The sequence below is a fragment of the Callithrix jacchus genome, chromosome 1, assembly GCF_049354715.1.
Source record: "Callithrix jacchus isolate 240 chromosome 1, calJac240_pri, whole genome shotgun sequence".
Lineage (NCBI taxonomy): Eukaryota > Metazoa > Chordata > Mammalia > Primates > Cebidae > Callithrix > Callithrix jacchus.
Genome location: NC_133502.1, coordinates 66360651 through 66382427, shown reverse-complemented (window position 1 = coordinate 66382427; position 21777 = coordinate 66360651). Strand labels below are relative to the sequence as shown.

General features: G+C 45.1%; 2 protein-coding genes across 10 annotated transcripts in view; one reads left to right on the top strand and one right to left on the bottom strand.

Annotated features, from left to right (window-relative positions):
- Window positions 1-21777, bottom strand: part of RCBTB1 (RCC1 and BTB domain containing protein 1) — a 149634-nt gene that overhangs the window by 72680 nt on the left and 55177 nt on the right. The gene's annotated exons all lie outside the window — the stretch shown is intronic.
- ARL11 (ARF like GTPase 11) lies at window positions 16062-19685 on the top strand. Of its 2 annotated transcripts, none has more exons than XM_008991802.5 (2): window positions 16062-16191; window positions 18589-19685. In XM_008991802.5, exon 2 carries the CDS (start codon window positions 18607-18609, stop codon window positions 19195-19197), a length of 591 nt encoding a protein of 196 aa, XP_008990050.1. In that variant the 5' UTR covers window positions 16062-16191; window positions 18589-18606; the 3' UTR covers window positions 19198-19685. The 2 variants fall into 2 exon arrangements, with proteins under 2 accessions (XP_008990050.1, XP_008990052.1); XM_008991804.5 differs by having other exon boundaries at window positions 18210-19685.

The window sequence follows — 21777 nt, the reverse complement described above, 5'->3', positions numbered from 1 at the left end:
AGATACAGTTATTAAATGTTCCTTTTTTTTCTTTGGTCCTATTACTAATTCTTTCTTTTTCTACCACTGAAAACTCTGAAATATCTATTATTCATAAAATGTCAGCTATATGTCACCTGATTTCACTGTAGAAAGCATTTAAAAGGGACAATTTTTCTTTTTTTCTTTTTTTTTTGAGACGAAGTTTTGCTCTTGTTACCCAGGCTGGAGTGCAATGGTGCGATCTCGGCTCACCACAACCTCCGCCTCCTGGGTTCAAGCAATTCTCCTGCCTCAGCCTCCCTAGTCGCTGGGACTACAGGCGTGCGCCACCATGCCCAGCTAATTTTTGTATTTTTAGTAGAGACGGGGTTTCACCTTGTTGACCAGGATGATCTCAATCTCTTGACCTCATGATCCACCCGCGTCGGCCTCTCAAAGTGCTGGGATTATAGGCGTCAGCCACTGCGCCCAGCCGACAATCTTTCTTTCGGGTGAAAAAAAGCCCCATATTATCCTTTTCTTTATGTTCCTTTTTTACACTGCTATGTAAACTTGTTATTTTCACCTAACTAAATAGAATCATTTAATCCAGTGACTGTGGTTAAATTGAAAAAGGGAAAAAGAGGGGGTGTCTATGGAAACCCAAACTTTTTCACACTCCAGCTTTTTTACTACCTTCTCACCTCCCCGGCTTCCGCAGTTTTGCAAGCATGGCTGTAAATGTGCCAAGGCTGTGGTTCCTAGGGGCCAAAAGTGTATGAATAAGCCTATATTATGTAAACCCTCAGTGTTTTGGTACATGCTGTGCCTTCCCTTTAGAGCATTTATCATCTCCCTCCTGATCACCATGTAACCAGATATGATGGGCCTAGTGATCGCTTCCCTAGGAGCCACATCACTCCTTGTTCTAGAAAGGTCAGCTGCAGATGGCCTGACTCAGCCCAGCTCTAGCGACTGGGGCACATCTTCCGGTTCTTGTCCATTCTTCTCTTTGGCCTGTGTTCCAGATCAGCCTTCCTTATCATTGAAGTGGTACTGTGGGCTTAGGAAAGAGACTACTTTCTTTTGCTTAAAGAGCTCACCATATGGTCTAATCTTAACTAACTCAGCAGGATTCTATAGTGGGATCTAAGTCTTCAGTGAAACTAAATGTGCTAGTTAGTTGAATATTGTCTAGATTTCCTATTTAAAGGAAAAATGGCTTCTTTCCATATAAAATAAATGTATATTTTCTGTAAGAAGTTTCTTATATTCTTTTCTCTATTCATCTCTTTGCAATATGTGGTGGATATTGCTTTATTTATTTATTATGATGATGATTATTATTTTTAGAGACAAGATCTTGCTCTATTGCCCAGGCAGGAGTGTAGTCATGTGATCATAGCTCACGGTAGCCTCTACCTCCTGGGCTGAACTGATTCTCCCACCTCAGCCTAGCTGAGACTATAGCCTTGCTGGGACTACAGGTGTGTGCTACCATGTCGGGCTAATTAAAAAAAAATTTTTTTTTTGTAGAGACAGGGTTTCACTATGTTGCCCAGGTTGGTCTCAAACTCCTGGCTTCAAGCAATTCTCCTGCCTTGGCTTCCCAAAGTGCTGGGATTACAGGTGTGAGTTACTGTGCCCAGCCAAGTTATTGCTAAATATTAACTGAATTATAATTGATAAAAAAATAATATCCCACTTATGTTGTAAAATATTTCAGACTAAAACATAACACCTTTAAATATTACTTGCTGTTATGTACTAATCTTCCCCTATGTAGGCAGATTTCACAAATCTTACAATATAAATTTACCCCAACTTTTCTCCATGAATTATATTCCTTTGTATGAGAAAAACAAATGGCAATTGCTGTTCTTTGTACTTGCCCATAATTGAATTTAAGGGGTCCTCAAACTTATAAAGGATGTCTGTTAAGAACCTACCTAAAATAAAACATTAGAAACATCACCACCGAAGTGATGTATGGATTTTTACCACATATGGTCGCAAATTCTTTGGCACCCCACCCATTGAGAAGTGGCATCTTTGTACCTTCCCTTTGCATTCGGTGGATGTAACAATTTGCTTATAACCAGTAAAATGCAGAAGTGGTACACACTAAGAAGTGTGACTTCTCGGGCTGGGTCAGAAAAGATGACACAGCTTACTAGTTGTTTACTGGAACACTTGGTCTCAGATCCCTCAGCCTCCACATAAGTGGTCTGATTACCACAAGGCTGCCATGTTGGAAAGAGGGTAACTAACATGGAGAGGCCATCTATCGGTACTGCAGTTGATCGTCTCACTGAGCCCCCAGCTGACAGCCACCATCAACTGTCAGCCATGTGAGTGAGCCATCCTGGACATCCAGCCTAGGTGAACCTTCAGGTGACTTCATCCCCAGCTGAGATCTGACTGCAGCTGCTTGAGAGACCCTAAGTGAGAACAATGTGATCTAGCCCTTCTTGAAATCCTAGGCCTCAAAATCAAGAGCAATATAAAATAGTTGTTTTAAGCTACTAAGTTTTGAGGTAATTTGCTTCACAGCAATAGTAACAAAAACAGACAAGAATTAGGAAAGAATGCCCTGTCACTGTTGTTATTTAATATTCAACTAGAACTTATAGACAAAGCAATAAGTCAAGTAAATGAAACGGGAGGCCTAATGTTGGAAGGAATTAAACATGACCATCATTTGTAGACAATATAATTGTCTCTATAGACAATTCAAGAGAATCCACTAAAAAAAGTAGAACAAAGAAGAGATCAGTATACGTTTAATTTAAGAGAGACAAATAAAAATTAATAACTAGTTAGAAAACGTATTTAGACAAAAGTGCCATTACAATAGCAGTAAAAACCCTAAAATAGTTAGTAATAAAGTTTAAAAATACACAAAGCCTATAGGGAGAACATTTCTAAAGTTCACTAAAGGGCAGAATTTCCAGGAATAGTATCATAGAAGACATTGAGCAATTTCTTCCATAGATAATGATTATAAAAACTGGACAAATTTATTAAAAACAACTATTGGAGTTTTTGTAAGATGACTCTTGAGAAGGGTTTACTCTTGAATGACTCTTACTGTATCAGGTAAAAACTAAGCGTTTGTGGCTCCTAAGCAGAGGGTCACTCCCCAAACACCCTCCAGCTCTGGTGGCAGAAAACCACAGCCATATCAGCTTGAGGTGTCAGAAGATTAAAGTTTAGGGAAGCAGACAGCTGGATATTCACAGGGGAAATCCTGTAAAAAAGAGAGCCAGAGCCACAGGAGGACTGAATCGAAAAGCAAATATAAACTCTGCTCAAATCCCTGCCTGCCTGCTAAACTGCTGAGACACAAAAGAGACCCCAGGCAGCCCAGTGAAAAACCAGGCAGGACTAGAGCAGCATCTACCCTTGTGAGACAGAACTGCTCCTGGTGAGATTTGTGAGTTTGCTGCACTATTGACCTAACGTGCACATAGCTCAGGTCTTGCAGAAAGCAAAAACCCTATTGGCTTGAGGTGCCATTGGGCAGAACTTGGGGCTGACAGAGCAACTGGATATTTAGGAAGAAAGCAAGGGAGCTGTACAGTCGGTAAGCTTCAAAAATGGAATATAAATCCTTTCCAAATCTGTGGCTGACCACTAAACTACACAACAGAGGCTTAGGAGAGAATCCCAGGCATGAAGCCAAAAAAGAAGCAACTGGATTCTGAGAAAACTGTGCAGAACAATACATCAACTTCTATAAATCACTGGGGACACAGATTTTTCAGTTTAAATTTAGGCAGTTAACTGCCTACTAGTACAATATGGCAACAACCCTCAGAAGAACAAAACAGATCTGGAGTGGATATAATGTTCAGTTTTAAACCAAAAATTACTAGACATGCAAAGAATCAGGAACTTGTGACTACACTCAGGAAAAACAAAATCATTTCATAGCAGCTGAATCAGAGAGGGCCCAAATGTTGGATTCAACAAAGACTTCAGAGCAGGTATTGTAAATATGATCAAGAGTTAGTAAGGCACACACTTAAAGAACTTAAGGAAAGTATGGCATTACTGAGTGAACATGTAGGAAATCTTAATGGAGAAATGAAAATTCTAAAAATGAATCAAGTATAAATTCTCAAGCTGAAAAGTATAATAGCTGAAAGTTCCCTGAAGAATACAAAGGAAGACTTGCATAAATGGAAAGGCAACACATATTTCTAGTGAGGAGTCTCAATTGTGTAATGATGTTAGTTCTCCACAAATCAATCTATTAAAAGCTACCCCAATTAGAATTCCAAAATTATTGTTCCACCAAAGTGTTTAATGAAATTTGAAAACATGATCTTAATGTTCATATGAAAAAGAGAGTACAGGCTGGCTGCGGTGGCTCATGCCTGTAATCCCAGCACTTTGGGAGGCCAAAGTGGGAGGATCTCCTGAGGTTAGGAGTTTGAGACCAGCCTGCCCAATATGGCAAAACTCCATTTCTACAAAAAACACAGAAATTAGCTGGGCATGGTGCTGTGCACTTGTAATCTCAGCTACTAGGGAAGCTGAAGCAGGAGAATCACTTGAACCTGGGAAGCAGAGGCTACCTGTAATCCCAGATACTTGGGAGGCTGAGGCAGGAGAATTGCTTGAACCTGGGAGGCGGAGGCTGCAGTGAGTGTGATCATGCCACTGTACTCCAGTCTAGGTAACAGAGCAAGACTCTGTCTCAAAAAAAAAAAGTTATTACTGATTAAGCTCCTAATCTGTATCATACATTCATCTATATTAGTTTATTTACTCCTCCCAACACCTCTGAGAGGTAATTATTTCATCCCCATTTATAGATGTGGAAACCGAGGCTACATGAGAGTAAGTGCCTTGCCTCAGACTCATTTTGTTTTGTTTTCTTTAATAAATAGAGACGGAGTCTTGCTAAGTCACCAGTGTTGGTCTCACACTTCTGGCCTTAAGCGATCCTCCTGCCTCAGGCTCCCAAAGTGCTGGGATTATAGACATAAACCACCACATCAACCAGGCTAGTTTTTTTCTTTTTACTTCTAAATATTACATCATTTTGTCAATAACTATTTTTATGTAAATATATGTGAAAATGGATCAATACAAAAGCTGAGAAAGAAGCAAACACAATTCTATTTGTTTATTTATTTGAGATGGAGTCTTGCTCTGTCACCCAGGCTGGAGTGTAGTGGCACAGTCTCAGCTCACTGCAGCCTCCAAGTAGCTGGGATTACAGGTGCCTGCCAACTGGCTCGGATAATTTTTGTATTTTTAGTAAAGAGGGGGTTTCACCATGTTGGCTAGGATGGTCTTGAACTCCTGACCTCAAGTAATCCACCCACCTCGGCCTCCCAAAGTGCTGCAATTACAGGCGTAAGTCACCATGCCTGGCCAGCACAACTCTTTATAGAAGGAAAGAGTAAGATTGCCACTACTGGATGAAGGCTCCCAGGAGATGAGATGAAGAGAGTCTCTGGGTCAGAGTCTGAACTTCGCTTCCTGGGGAGCCTTATAAGAGCCCCTTCTGAGGAGGACCATGGACACAGCCGTATCTTAATGTTAGAAATAGATGCTTGGTGACACAAAGAAAAATCAGCACTGAGTCAAAGGATCTTTCAGCAACACAATTTTTACTTCCTGGACTTGAGGAAGGGTACCCTTGCTAGCCATCTTGCCATGAGAGTACAATGAAGAAAGGACAGCAGACATATTTATTTCTTATGCATTTGGGGTCGTCCTTACTGCTGTGTCTGATCTCCATTGCCTGGAGCCAGACCTCGCAATCTAAACTAAAACCCGAGTGGCTAACAACTTAAAACTTTTCTAAACAGGTAAAAGCAATGGAGAGCTGGGACATGCCTGTGAGCACGTCCAGCACAGATATTGTGGTTAAAGTACAAGGACGTGGAATGTAGCACGTGCCTGTAAGCATGGCATGTCGAACAGCTACATAGGATAGGGCTTAACAAAGTTATTAGCATACTTATTCTTTAAGAAGAAAGGAAACTTTAAAAAGGAACTTTTTTTTTTTTAGGCTAGTCAAAAAAAGGAAATTTTTACGTCCCACACTTAGGAAGGATAGGGCTCAGCATATTGGGGTCAGTTGACAGACCGTTACTGCGGGCCCAGCTCTATTGTCCAGCGGGAATATGGCCGTGGGAATGAGCTACTGTGCACGCTCTACTTCAAAGCACAGCTCCAGTCTCATGAGTAAGCAAATCAGAATACTTCTTGAGGGCTGAAGGGAGAATCCTCAGCTGGTTGTGTTGTAGGGCCTGGATCCTATGCTGATGGTTTCTCCCTTCCCCTCCATGCAAAATAAACACTTTGCTCATTGCTGCACAGGGTGATAGTAAGTCATCCGGGAAATACAGCCAAGTCGCAAGCACTAATCTTAGTTTCTAACCATAAAGTGACCTTCCAACCTCCTTCCTAATCAAGTTAGGCTTTTTTGGCTTGTTGTTCTTTTTCCTGCCAACTAAAAATATCCAGTTCAGGAAATGTGGCTGATTGAATGGCATTTGCCATGGAGGACTTACTTTGCATACTGAAACAACCTTGGAAGAAGAGTATCAAAAACTCACTTGCATCAGCTCCTGTTTTGAGGCAGGCCTGGAGCTCATCACCCAGATTAGTCTTGGCCTCCACACTGTCCTTCCTGCATATTTTTAGGAGAAAGTCTCTGGCCACTGTTTCTTTTTCCACTTAATGCTAGGAAACTTCCTGTAATATTGGAAAAGTAGAAGTTGAAGTGGCTTCAGCGCAAAACTAACATTCTCCAGATCTTTCTCACACTGTTCAGAAAGTAGATCACCCAATGTTATTTCCTTTTCCTGGCTTCTTTTTTTCTGAGAGACAAAGATACACTGCCACGATACTATTTCTGTTCAGAGGGGGAGAGAGAGCAAAAAGATACAGGCACAAACATTTTCCCCAGCCTTGCCACATTCTTCACTCAGTTATAAAGAAACAGCATTGCCAATAAAATAGAAAACAGAAATAGCAGGAAAACTCTGAAATATGAGCTGTGCTGTAAATGCAAAACACAAGCCACTGAACACATAATCATTCGAAGTACAATTTGTAATGCAAAATAAAGACATTTAAAAAGAGCCCGTAATCTGCTTACATTATATTCTATATCTAATTCTATTATGCTTTATTCCTCTTATACAAGAAGAATGTTAACCTCCCTCATATGGCATGCAGATGCATTTGAGCAGGTTTTTTTGTTTTTGGTTTTTGGTTTAATAATGTGACAGACTGGCCAGGTGCCGTGGGTCATGGCTGTAATCCCAGAACTTTGGAGGCCAATGTGGGTGGGTCACCTGAGATCAGGAGTTTGAGACCAGCCTGGCCAACATAGTGAAACCCCGTCTCTACTAAAAATACAAAAAAATTAGCCAGGTGTGGTGGCAGGCACCTGTAATCCCAGCTGCTTGGGAGCCTGAGGCAAGAGAATCACTTGAACCTGGGAGTAGGAGGTTGTGGTGAGCCAAGATTGTGCCACTGCATTCCAGCCTGAGGGTGACAGAGTGGCATTCCATCTCAAAATAATAATAAGATAGACTGTGCAGAGTGTTGCTTATAGCTGCTCAAAAAAATTGCTTTATAGGTTGGGCACAGTGGCTCACACCTAGAATCCCAGCACTTTGGGAGGCTGAAGCAGGCAGATCACTTGAGGCAACGAGTTTGAGACCGGCCTGGCCAATGTGGTGAAACCCTGTCTCTACTAAAAATACAAAAATTAGCTGGGCATGGTGGCACACGCCTGTAGTCCCAGCTACCCGGGAGGCTGAGGCAGAAGGATTGATCACTTGAGCTTGGGATGCAGAGGCTGCAGTGGACCGAGATCATGCCACTGAACTCCAGCCTGGGTGACAGAGTGAGACTCCATCTCAAAAAAAAAAAAAAATGCATTATAGAATATTAGAGCTTTAGACATTACCTAGTGCAAACTTCTTGCTTTACAGATTAGCAAATTGAGGCTTAGAAAGATTAAGTAATAGTTGGGCACAATGGCTTATGTCTGTAATCCCAGCACTTTGGGAGGCCAAGGCGGGAGGACTGGTTGAAGCCAGGAGTCCGAGACCAGCCTGACCAAAATAAGAGACTGCCCCACCATCGCTACAAAAAAATTTTAAAATTATCCAGGTGTGGTGGCATGTGCCTGTGGCCCTAGCCCTAGCTACTTGGGAGGCTAAGGCAGGAGGACTGCTTGAGCCCAGGAATTAGAGCCTACAGTGAGCTATGATTGCACCACTGTACTCTAGCCTGGGCAACAGAGCCAGACCCTATATCTAATTAATAATAATAGAAAGATTAAATAACGTAACGCAGGCAACACAGATGGAAAGTAGCAGACCTGGGGGCTAGAATCCAGATCTAAATCTTCACCCTGCACTCTTCCTAATTTATGTGGAGCCTCACACTGTCTTGCCCTGTCCCATGTGTGCGATCGCAGGCGAGAATTACTACTGCAGAGTTCCTTCTGATTTCCTAACTTCTGACTTGAACATGCTGCACCAGTAACAAAATTATGAGCACCCGAGACACAGCCACATACACAGATGTACCCACATACTGTTAACACATACTGAGACAAAGATCTTGGAAGACAGCATTGTCTCCTGAAAAGAGAATCTTCTACCACAGAATGTCTGGGAAGGAAGTGTGGCAGACGTTTCACTTACCCAGCACCTTTCCCACTTTCTTCTTGCTAAGAGTAGTATAATTTTAATCAGATATCATGGAGGGGGATGCGGCGGGGGCGATACACTCAGAGAAGGTGGACCCAACCTGGCCAAGCCAAGCAATTGTATTCTCCTGGTCAGTAAGATGTATGGAGAAATTGGCTGATCAGCTTTAGGGAAATATTTTCTTTTTGATTAAATAAATGCACACAAGCACCCAAAAAACACTTGCACCTCTCTCTTTCTTCCTGCCCCCCCCCTTTTTTTTTTGATACAAAGTTTCACTCTTGTTGCCCAGGCTGGAGTACAATGGTGCAATCTTGGCTCATTGCAACCTCCACCTCCTTGGGTTCAACTGATTCTCCTGCCTCAGCCTCCTGAGTAGCTGGGGTTACAGGTGTGCACCACCAAACCCAGTTAAACACATGTATTTTTCCTAGAGACAGGGTTTTGCCATGTTGGCCAGGCTGGCCTTAAACTCCTAACCTCAGGTGATCCATCCACTTTGGCCTCCCAAAGTGCTGGGATTACAGGTGTGAGCCACTTTGCCCGGCCTCTTCCTGCCTTTCAATTCAGTTGTGTGAGAATAAGATACTCAATGTTGCTGCACCCAGCTGGGGAGTTATCACATATAAGTTGATGGTGCCAAAGCAGAAATACAGAAAGAAACCGGCTCTTCGTTGACACTTGAGCCAAAAAACTGACCTGGAACAACCTCCTTCCAGATGTATTGTCATAGGAGAGAATAAGACAATCTCACTGTTTCAGCCGCTTTCAGTGGGTGTTTTATAACTTGCAGCTGAAAGCATAGTTACCTCTCTGCGCCTGTTTCTTCCTTTAGAAAATGGTGATAACACCACTTACCCAGCAGGTAGTGAGGGGAAATGGTATAATATAATGCCTAACATAAGGGAACTCAGTAAATGGTAGCTAGTCATATCATAATCATGATAACCCTCATGGCAAAATCTCAGTGATGGGAACGTTTTCTCCACTCCACCAGTGGCTGCCTGAACTATTTTTGCTCCACCCAGCTATTATTAAACCGGGAGAGAGAAAACAATGCCCTTGCGTGCCACCTGACGAGCGCTGTCAGCTTCTCTCCTCTTTGTTCAGTTTTCTGGTCAGTTTCTTCAATGACCCACAGCCCCCTTATTTCCTGTGGTCTGCTCCACTTACTTAACAATCGATGTGCCAAGGATATCCTGGTTTAATTATAGCTGTGCTACACGTGGTTATAAGCAGTGGCTGCTGGGTGGAGACAAAATAGCCCAGGCAGCCAAGTGCAGCACTGCAGGTGCTGGGGGCGGCAAAGATGCAGACGATCCCCCCTGTGGCTGCACCCCAAGGAGTCTGATAGTAGTTGTGTTTCTGGAAAGTGTAGTGTATATGAAAATCATGCAAAAATAGTCTGTGTTTATATATAAAACAAAATTAGGTTCTAGGATCAGATAGTTTTTAAATAGTGTTTTTGTTTTGTTTTGTTTTGTTTAAACTACTACATAGGCTGGGTGCAGTGGCTCATGCCTGTAATCCCAGGACTTTGGAAGGCCAAGGCCGGTGGATCACCTGAGGTCAGGAGTTTGAGACTGGCCTGGCCAACATAGTGAAACTCCGTCTCTACTAAAAATACAAAAAGAAATTAGTTGGGCATGGTGGCACATGCCTGTAGTCCCAGCTACTTGGGAGGCTGAGGCAGGAGAATCACTTGAACCTGGGAGGTGGAGGGTGCAGTGAGCTGAGATCATGCCACTGTACTCCAGCTTGGGCAACAGAGTAAGACTTCATCTCAAAAAAACCCAAAAAACAAAAAAAAAAAAACTACTACATAAATGTTTGGACATTCAAAAGTGAAATTCAAATTTAGGAAACATTTTTTCCTGCACAAAATAGTCTTGGGTGTTACAGGAGGTCTAGCATCTCTAGTCCCCACCCACAGAATGTCAGGTGCATGTTCTAATCAAACTCTCCAAGAACGGTCACTGACAACCACTCCTCCCTGTATATAGTCGACCTTGTACTCTCTGTCCACTTTTCTCCACATCTGCAGAACGCTGAATCACGGGTATAAGTACCTGTAAACAGTCACCCATACACTGGTTGCACCAATAGCAACCACCCCAAATTCAGATATATAGCTTAGGGCCTGATACATGATGGTCATAGAGGGAGGGAAATTTCTTAGAGAATTTCAACCTTCAGCATGATTGGAGCGTTGGCTCTCACCACAATACCCACAAAATTAACTTGTATGTGCCCTGCCCAGCCCTATCCCAGACATCACTCACTGGGGACTTGCAGGTGAGTAGAAAAGGTGGGTGTTTCCCAGGGCTCCTGGCTGTCTCTCCCCGACTCTGTCTCCCACTGATCCTCAACACAGCTCATGACTGAGAACTTCTGACCGAGAGATTTATACAAGAGATTGCATTCCTCAAAGTATGTGATCATTGAGGGGAAAAAAAAGGAAAACCATGAACAAAACCCCAATGCACCCTAGTTGCTTATATGTGCATAGAATATCTCTGGAAAAATATCAAGAAGCCAATGGTATGGGCTATCCCCCAGGAAAGGTCCCGCATGGCTGGGGCACTGGGGTGACGGGAGAATGTCTTTGATGCTCTACTCTTTTTTACCTTTTGAATTGTGTATGGATGACTTGCAAATAGAAAGAAATACAATTTGATTTTTTTTTTTTTTTTGAGACGGAGTTTCGCTCTTGTTACCCAGGCTGGAGTGCAATGGCGCAATCTTGGCTCACCACAACCTCCGCCTCCTGGGTTCAGGCAATTCTCCTGCCTCAGCCTCCTGAGTAGCTGGGATTACAGACATGCGCCACTGTGCCCAGCTTAAAATTTGATTTTTAAAACAGGCAGTCCTTGGAAAAAAGTTATTAACTTGCTTACTGCAAGTTGAGAAAGTGAGAGACCACAGCAAGAGGAGGTCACCACAAGATAGAAAGGTGGGGCTGTTGTGGAGCCCAGGGAAAGAGGGCAGGACAAGAGACTCCATCCATGTTTCTTAGCACTTTCCAGGAGAATAAAACTCTTGTTCTAGCACTCTCCTCCTTTAGACCTATATGCAGACAGCAGAAAAGTGACCACAAAGCTTTACTGCATGATAAACAATCCCTTAAAAAACACCCAACTTTCCATGGTCTTCAAGCAACCCATTTGGACGGTGTCCCGGCAGTTGACTCCTTCAGTCCCTGGCCCCTGCCCTCCCTCAGCTGTGCTGCACAGAAAACCACCCCAGTGCTTAGGTCAAACAGATCCCATAAGAAACCTCATAAGAAGCATCCTGGCTTGTAAACTGTTTTTTGGTGAGTGCAATGGGCATGCAGTGCCCCTTCATGCCTGACCACCTGTATTAGAATCAAAATTTTTTTTTTTTTGAAACAGAGTTTTGTACTTGTTGCCCAGGCTGGAGTGCAGTGGTGCTATCTCAGCTCACTGCAACTTCCACTTTCCAGGTTCAAGCGATTCGCCTGCCTCAGCCTCCTGAGTAGCTGGGATTACAGGCATGTGCCACCACACCTGGCTAATTCTGTATTTTCAGTAGAGACGGGGTTTCTCCATGTTGGTCAGGCTGGTCTTGAACTCCTGACCCCAGGTAAATCCCAAAGTTCTGGGATTACAGGTATGAGCCACTGTGCCTGGCCCAGAAATATATTTCTAAACTCACACTCTTAGGACAGTAGCGGTGGGGCTAAGACCTTTGTCTCGGGTTAGGGTTAGGGTTAGGGTTAGGGTTAGGGTTAGGGTTAGGGTTAGGGTTAGGGTTAGGGTTAGGGTTAGGGAAAAAAAAAATTAAAATTTTAAAAAAAATTAAAAAAAAAAAAAAAAAGACCTTTGTCTCTCCTGGTATCAGTGAGCCCAGCATAGCCCCTTTCCTTATTCCAGGTCTGGAAGCTGCAGTCACAGACACACAAAGGTGCTGGGGCTTGCGCATGTGCCAGCGTTACTTTCTCCAGACACACCGCTACGTCTGAGGTGCTCCTGTCCTTCTCTAATAGAACTAGCCCGGGACTAGACGCCAGGCTTCGGGCTAAGTACATGACATGGCTTCACTTATTTAATCCTTTCAATAGTCCTTCAAATTAGGAACCATGATTATCCTCATCAACCACATTTTATAGAGAAGGAAACTGAGGTGCAGAGAAATTCACATTGAGCTTCACAGCAAGTAAGCTGTGGAGGCCGAGTGTGATCCCAGGTGGACCCAAATCAAAGCCACACTGTTACTTTGCTCTGCGCAGCCTCCCAGGCCGTAGCCCCTGTGAGCCTCCCTACATCGGGGTGTCTAATGAAAAGCGTCCCTGCTGGTTGAGCTGAAGGGCTCAGGGTGGGCGGTGTACAGAGAAACTCTGGCTTCAAGGGCCTCTGGGCAGAACTGGGGTCACAAAGTAATCACAATTTCCCAGTGAACACAGGACTTTGGCCCTCAGGCAAAGTTCCTTGATGTCCGGGGGAGCCTGTGCTTCCCTGCAGTGCCCACAGATCCACCCCTGACTGCTGGCCAGCCCCTGGACGGTGGTGCCTGTCTAAGCTTCTGCAGTCAGTGCCACACAGCTACCTGCAGCCTGGCCCTGTGGCCCCAGGCTCCTAGAGGCCAAGGGGAGTGTCCCTTCCCTCTCTGTGTTACCCAGGACATAGGTCACCCAGGCAGCCTGGCATGATGCCTCCAAGCCACTTGGACTCATGCTTCTACAGCTTCTGTTCCGTCCCCTTCTCCATAGCCCTGGCGCTGCTTGGGGAACCAGGTCAGAGCAGCACCCTGGCTCCCCCATCCCCAGCACCCGCTCATCCTTGGCCTGCTGTCCTTATCTTCATCTGGCCCCAATCCTCCTGCAAATCGGGTCCTTTCAGGATTCCTGCTGACTCAGCAGCTGAGCCTGGACAGGACTTAGTCCCAGCATAAGCAGATCCCCCTGCAGTGTGGATAAGAATGACAAGCCCTCCACCATACAGTTCTTTATTGCTCTGAGACTTCCCTGGGATAATTCCCACCCCCCCATGAGCCCTCTATCTGCTTGTGTCTCCTCCTCACACACCCCCTAGCCTTGAAAAGGGATGATCATCTCCAACCACAGGCACTGAACAGAGCAAACCAAGAGAAACATCAATACCATCACACAGTGGTGCACATAACACGGTTTGGGTTTCTGATGTTTCCTAATGGCTTCTTCCTGCTAAAATATAATAGCTTAACAACAGCAACAACAACAATCTGGTGTTTGCTATTTACAAGGCACTTTCTCTGTGAGGAGTATGACATGGTAAAAGAGAAAGAGATGAATTATAAAACACAGCAAGATCATGAGTCAATGATTCACCGTGTCCAAGCCTGCTTCTTTACTTGTAAAGTGGGAGAGTCATAACGCCCACCTTGGGTCTTGACATTTTAATGAAATAATGCATGGGAAAGCAGAAAACAGCAGAAAGGTTACTGGTTATAAGAGCTAAATCACTGTGACTGTAGATCCAAATTCAATAGCTACCAAACCAGTGGTTTGTGACTAGTCAATTTTTTGTGTTTTTTTCTTTCTTTTGCTCACTCTCTCTCTTTCTTCGTTCTCTTTCCTTCTCTCCTTCTCTCTTTCTCTTTCTTTTTTGAGATAGAGTCTCAACTGGGTAGATAGTTCACACCTGTAATCCCAGCACTTTGGGAGGCCAAGGTGGCCAGATCACTTGAGATCAGGAGTTCGAGACCAGTCTGGCCAACATGGCAAGACCGTGTCTCTACTAAAAACACAAAAATTAGCCAGGCATGGTAGCACGCACCTGTAATCCCAGCTCAGGAGGCTGAAGTGGGAGAATTGCTTGAACTCGGGAGGCAGATGTTGCAGCGATCCAAGATTGTGCCACTGCACTTCAGCCTAGGTGACAGTACGAGACTCCATCTCAATTAAAAAAGAGAGAGAGAGAGAGAGACTCACTCTGTCTTCCAGGCTGGAGTGCAGTGGTGCAATCTCAGCTCACTGCAGCCTCTGCCTCCCAGGCTCATACAATTCATGGGCCTCAACCTCCCAAGTACCTGGAACTACAGGTGCACATTACCATGCTTAATTTATTATTATTATTATTTTGAGACGGAGCTTCACTCTGGTTACCCAGGCTGGAGTGCAATGGTGCGATCTCGGCTCACCGCAACCTCCGTCTCCTGGTTTCAGGCAATTCTCCTGCCTCAGCCTCCTAAGTAGCTGAGATTATAGGCACATGCCACCATACTCAGCTAATTTTTTGTATTTTTAGTAGAGATGTGGTTTCACCATGTTGACCAGGATGGTCTCGATCTCTTGACCTCGTGATCCACCTGCGTTAGCCTCACAAAGTGCTGGGATTACAGGCGTGAGCCACCACGCCCGGCTAATTTATTATTTTTTGTAGAGACATGGTTTCAACATGTTGGTCAAGTTGGTCAAACTCCTGAGCTTGAGCAATCCTCCTGCCTTGGCCTCCCAAAGTACTGGGATTACAGGGATGAGCCACTGCACCTGTCCACTAGCCAATTTTTTAAAAAATTACATTTTCTAGAGAGGTCATTTTTACTGGGAAAAACACAGTGACACCATTCAAAAAAATTGAACAGTAACTTTAATCATCACATTAACACAATTTTAAAGGTTGATCTGCAACATATATACCTTTTTAAAGAGTGTTTTCATCATATGTAGGCAGCTTTTTTTTTTTTTTTTTTTTTTGAGATGGAGTCTCACTCTGTCACCCAGGCTGGAGTGCAGTGGCATGATCTTGGCTTACTGCAACCTCCACCTCCCGGGTTCAAGCAATTCTACTGCCTCAGCCTCCCCCATAGCTGGGACTACAGGTGCATTCCACCACACCCAGCTAATTTTTGTATTTTTGGTAGAGACGGTTTTGCCATTTTGGCCAGGCTGGTCTCAAACTCCTGATCTCAGGTGATCCACCCATCTTGGCCTCCTAAAGTGCTGGGATTACAGGCCACTGTGCCTGGCCTGTAGGCAGCTTTTTACAGAACATGTGTGCAGCCTGGCCAACATGGCAAAACCTGTCTTTACTAAAAATACAAAAATTAACTGGGCCTGGTGGCGCCCACCTGTAATGCCAGTTGCTTAGGAGGCTGAGATGGGAGGATCCCTTGAGCCCTGGAGGTGGAGGCTGCAGTCCCACCTGGGCGACAAAGCTAGACTCTGTCTCAAGTAAAAAACAAAACAAAACAACAACAACAACAACAAAAACTGTGTGATTCCTTCAGGCACCAAGTCTGAGCTGCTAAGAAACAGAGTTGTCACTGGGTCTTGCTCTGCCAGGAGCTGCAGAGCTGGGGTCCTCTCTGTGGCGAGCACAGCAGGATGACTGCTTTGTGGCACCCTGGGGTGAAGGAAGGGCGGTGACACCAGCCCCGCCCGACAGCCACCTCGGAAACGGAAGCAGAAGAAGGAGAAGCAGCAACGGCTGCTCTGCTTCCTTCCATCTCGCTCTTGGGACATGCCAGCCAGCAGGAAGCAGCTCCATGAGAGCCACGGAGGATCTCACAGCCACAGTCTAACAGTAACACAGAGGTAATTTTAACTTTTTACTCTTCTACCCTTGAAAGTAGGGATGAGCAGAGGCTTACCTCCCTCCAGGGGCAGCTGATATCACCCCACCCCCAACCCCGGAAGTTGAGATGTCCCCTCTCTGTTCCACCCAGGCATCACCTAAGTTGGGAACAGGTTCTATGTCTTAAAACTTGGGATTCTTTAAAAACATACGTGGCCAGGCACGGTGGCTCACGCCTGTAATCCCAGCACTTTGGGAAGCCGATGCAGGCGAATCATAAGGTCAGGAGTTCAAGACCAGCCTGGCCAACATGGCGAAACCCTGTCTCTACTATAAATACAAAAATTAGCTGGGTTGTAGTGGTGCATGCCTGTAATCCCAGATACTCAGGAGACTGAGGCATGAGAATCGCTTGAGCCTGGGAGGTGGAGGTTGCAGGAAGCTGGAGATTGTGGTGAGTCAAGATCGTGCCACTGCACTCCAGGCTGGGTAGCAGAGTGAGACCCTGCCTCAAAACAACAGCAACAATGTGTGATGACACATGCCTATATTCTCAGCTACTAGGGAGGCTGAGGTGGGAGGATGGCTTGAGCCTGGGAAGTCAAGGCTGCAGTGAGCTGTGATCATGCCACTGCAATCCAGCCTGGGCAACAGAGTGAGAGCCTGTCTCAAAAAAAACAAAAACAGGCCGGACTCCTGTAATCCCAGCACTTTGGGAGGCCAAGGCAGGTGGATCACCTGAGGTCGGGAGTTCAAGACCAGCCTGATCAACATGGAGAAACCCCATCTCTACTAAAAATACAAAATTAGCCGGGCTTGGTGGCATATGCCTGTAATCCCAGCTACTCAGGAGGCTGAGGCAGGAGAATCACTCAAACCTGTGAGGCGGAGGTTGCAGTGAGCCGAGATTGCACCATTGCACTCCAGCCTGGGCAACAAAAGCAAAACTCCGTCTCAAAAAAACCAACCAGAAAAAGGCACATGTGGAGTGTTGTAGAAGTCATTTTCCTTGGTAAAAGAGTGGAGGAAACTACTTTGCTTTGACTCAAATTTACTCCCAGTCTACAGTATTTATAATAGCCCCAGTCAGGCACTGCATAAAGGCATTTCAGTCAACGACAGACCACATATACACTGGTGGTCCCATAAGATTATAATGAAGCTGAAAATTTCCTTTTTTTTTTTTTTTGTTTGAGGTTGAGTCTCATCCTGTCGCCCAGGCTGGAGGCTGGAGTGCAGGGGCATGATCTCAGCTCACTGCAACCTCTGCCTCCTGGGTTCAAACAATTCTCCTGCCTCAGCTTCCTGAGTAGTTGGGATTACAGGTGCCCAACACCAGACTAAGCTAATTTTTGTGTTTTTTGTAGAGACGGAGTTTCATCATGTTGGCCAGGCTGGTCTCAAACTCCTGACCTCGTGATCCACCTGCATTGGCATCCTAAAGTACTGGGATTACAGGCAAGAGCCACGGCGCCCAGCCAAAAAATTCCTATTTTTCAGCTTAGCATCGTGGTGCAACCATTACCTTTTCTATGTTTAGATACATGAATACTTAGCACTGTGTTACAATAACCTACAGTACCCAGCAAAGGAATGCTGTACCAGTATGCAGCCCAGGGGCATTGGGCCATACCATGTAGCCTAGGTGTGGAGTAGACTAGACCATCCACGTTTGTGTAATTACAATCTATGGTATGTACAACAATGAAATTGCCTAATGAAGCATTTCTCAGAATGTGTCCCCATCATTAAGTGACACCTGACTGTATTTCCAGGACATAGTACTGGTCCTTGGGAAGCTCCAAAGGGAGAGAGTTCATGAGCTGAACCATCCTCCTCACTCTGTGCATGGATCCCCACTTAGCTTCCATTTCAGCGTTTAGGCTTATAGGAGGAGAATAGGTTAGAAGCCACAGACCAGCAAGAATGGAAGTCATCGTCCTGTAATTTCTACCGGACCAGGTCTGTCTGACTGGAACGTCATTTTGCCTCTTTGCACACTCCTCAGGAATGTGAACCCACCTTCCATGTCTTCCAGGAGGCCCTCGATCTTCTCTGCCCAGGGACCACTCTTCTCCAACCCAGAGATGGGTCAGCTGATGGCTCACACAACGTCACTTCCTTCAAAGCCCAGGCATCTGTTTAAAATCTGACTCTGTGAAGACTTTTCCTATTTGGGAAAAGCTCTTCCGTTTGCCTGCACAGATTTGTGCTCCTTTTTTAAATTTCAATTTTTGTAGAGGAGGCGGGTTCTTGCTTTGTTGCTTCGGCTGATCTCAAACTCCTGGGCTCAAGTGATCCTCCTACCTTGGCCTCCCAGAATGCTAGGATTACAGGCATGAGCCACCATACCAGGATGGACTTGTCTTCCTTCAGGAGACAGTAGCTAATGTGTGTCCCTGGCCCTTCTCCCCTAGAATTCAGCAGTGGCCACCATGGGTTCTGTGAATTCCAGAGGTCGCAAGGCAGAAGCCCAGGTGGTGATGATGGGCCTGGACTTGGCAGGCAAGACCACGCTCCTTTACAAGCTGAAGGGCCACCAGCTAGTGGAGACCCTGCCCACTGTTGGATTCAACGTGGAGCCTCTGGAAGCTCCTGGGCACATGTCACTGACTCTCTGGGACATTGGGGGGCAGGCCTCGCTCAGGACCAGCTGGAAGGACTATCTGGAAGGTGTAGATATCCTTGTATATGTGCTGGACAGCACAGATGAAGCCCGCTTACCCGAGTCGGCGGCTGAGCTCGAGGAAGTTGTGAATGACCCCAACATGGCTGGTGTTCCCTTCTTGGTGCTGGCCAACAAGCAAGAGGCACATGATGCACTTCCATTGCTTGAGATCAGAAACAGGCTGAGTCTAGAGAGATTCCAGGACCACTGCTGGGAGCTACGGGGCTGCAGTGCCCTCACTGGGGTGGGACTGCCTGAGGCCCTGCAGAGCCTGCGCAGCCTCCTGAAATCTCGCAGCTGCCTGTGTCTCCAAGGAAGAGCCAGTGGGGCTGAGTGCCGACACAGCAAGAGATCTTGACCCGGACAGAGCTGCATATCTTTGCTCATACAAACTGGAAGCACCAGCCGATCCCTTGAGAAACGCTCAGTCTAGCAAACAAGAAATCCTGGCTTCGCCTGTAATCCCAGCACTTTGGGAGGCCACCGTGGGAGAATCCCTTGAGCACAGAAATTGGAGAGCAACATTACAAGACCCCATTTCTACCAATAATTAAAACATTGGCCAGGCATGGTGGCATGTGCCTCTAGTCCCAGGCACTTGGAGGCTGAGGGAAGAGAATCGCTTCAGCCTAGGAGGTGGAGGGTGCGGTGAACCAGATTGCACCCCTACACTCCAGTCTGGGCGACAGAGTGAGACCCTGTCTCAATAATAATAATCATAATAATATTCTAAGAAAAAAATCTCAACACACTTCATTTAATAGCTCATCACCAAGTGTGAATGAAACAACATGTCATAATAGAATGGCCACTGGTTGCATAACAATAAAGACCTAAATTCACAAATAGGGAAAGAGGTTTTAAAATCAAATTTGCGGCCAGATGCGGTGGCTCTTGCCTGTAATCCCAGCACTTTGGGAGGCCAAGGAGGACAGATCACTTGAGGCCAGGAGTTTGAGACCTGCCTGGCCAACATGGTGAAACCCCATCTCTACTGAAAATGCAAAAATTAGACAGGTGGTGGTACAGGCCTGCAGTCCCAGCTACTCAGGACCCTGAGGTAGGAGAATTGCTTGAACCCAGGAAGTGGAGGTTGCAGTGAGCTGAGATCACGCTACTGCACTCCAGCCTGGTGACAGAGTGAGACTCTGTCTCAAAAAAAAAAAAGAAAAGAAAAGAAAAGAAAAAGTCAAATTCAAATATCATCTGGACATGTCACAGTGGATCGTGGATCCTTCTGAGTGATTTTCCCCAGGAGCCCCTGGGGATGTGCCATTGTCACTCTGAAGGCAAACTGGTCAGAGCCCACACAACAGCAGAGGTCTGCAGGTTAGACATTCCCTGGGACGCTCAGCCCTGGGCAAGAGGCTGGAAGTTCATGCCATCCAAAATTTATCCTTTTTTTTCTGATGCTGATTAGCCTCTCCCCATTTTACGGCACTGCGTTGATCCTTTTCATAGACTCATTTTCTTATTTTTTCCTTCTCTTTTCTCCTTCTTGTAGCATATATCTTTCCTTAAAGATCAGATCAATCATATATTTTGCTTATTCATTCATTTGACCAAAAAACCCGTAGAGTATTTAGTTTGTGGCAAAAGCACTGAGCTTTCGAATATGAATCACGTGCTTTAGATGGGCGGTGTGAATTCTGAAGATACAGATGACAGCGATTGACGCCTTCTGTCTCATGATTGAGAGGGAAGTGGGAAGTTGACCACAGCATCCTAGAAGGGCCATCAGGTGATCAAAATTACTTGCATTCAAAATTACTTGCAAAATGTTATGCTTTGGGCCATTTTTCCAGGGAAGAAGATTCAGAACTTTTTACCAGATTTTCAGACATCTGTGACTCCCAAAAGTTAAGAATCACTGATGTGATTGTTGTATCCCTCATCCAACCCCAGATTACTTTCTGTAATTGGAGGTTTTTAATGGCAAGCAGCTTATATTTAGCACCTGTTCTCATGTTAAAGGGCTGTAAATGTTAGATATCCCTTCTTATCCTGGATTGGCTCTCTCTCTGGAGTACATCCATGTAAATTGGCCATCAGTACCCTTCTAAAATCTGAGATCTGCCAGGCCCCTCTTCTAACACCAGGTTAAGCATGCCTGGCTATTTCCAGTACTTGTCAATCGACATACTCCAAGATTCTGTGTGAGAAACTAGGAATGCAAAGTCGAATGAGATAAGGCCTCAGACCCCATGGAAGGTGAGGCAGTAAAGACATAACTCCCATAAAAATGTGAGGAGACAGACTCAGTTCAGCAACTGTTTACTGAGCACTTACTTGGACCAAGCTCTGTGGTCTTGGTATTTTACATAGACTAATTCTCACAACTCTAAAAAATACATATATTCCCATTTCATAACATTACAAACTGAGGCTTAGAGAGGTTGTGACCTCTTGTCTCTTGAGGCAGAGAGTTATAAAGTAACACATCTGGAATTTGAAATCAGATCTGCTTAGCACTAATGCTGCATTTTTCTACAACATCATGCTTTTAGAAGGTTTAAGCTAGGTAGGTAGGCTTTCGGTCAGCAGGCATGATGGGGAGAGCCTTCTAATATGAGGGAAGAGACTGTTTGGAAGCATGGGTCGGGGGCTATAAGAAGGATAAGTAAGAGAGTGTACCTCCAATAGGGTCTTGGAATGAGGGGTGGGTGAGGCTGACATGATAGAAAACAAAACTGGAACAGAAGTTTAGGTCCAAGTTGGGCAAGGTTGTTTGAATTTCAAAAATCAGGGGTTTGGGTCAAGGAAGAAAAATCATGAGACTTGCCATTTAGGAGGATACCTCTGTGGCAGTATAGGAGTGAAATAAAGAGAAAATGGGATCCTGGACCTGGGAAGTCAGGGAAACCAGCTAGATGACCAGCACACAGCAGAGGAGGGAGAGGAAGAGAGATGAGAAAAATGAGAGCTATTATGAAGAAAA

Bases quoted from the DNA above. Each gene is read 5' to 3' on its own strand.
- ARL11 (XM_008991802.5), top strand. From the start codon at position 18,607: ATGGGTTCTGTGAATTCCAGAGGTCGCAAGGCAGAAGCCCAGGTGGTG.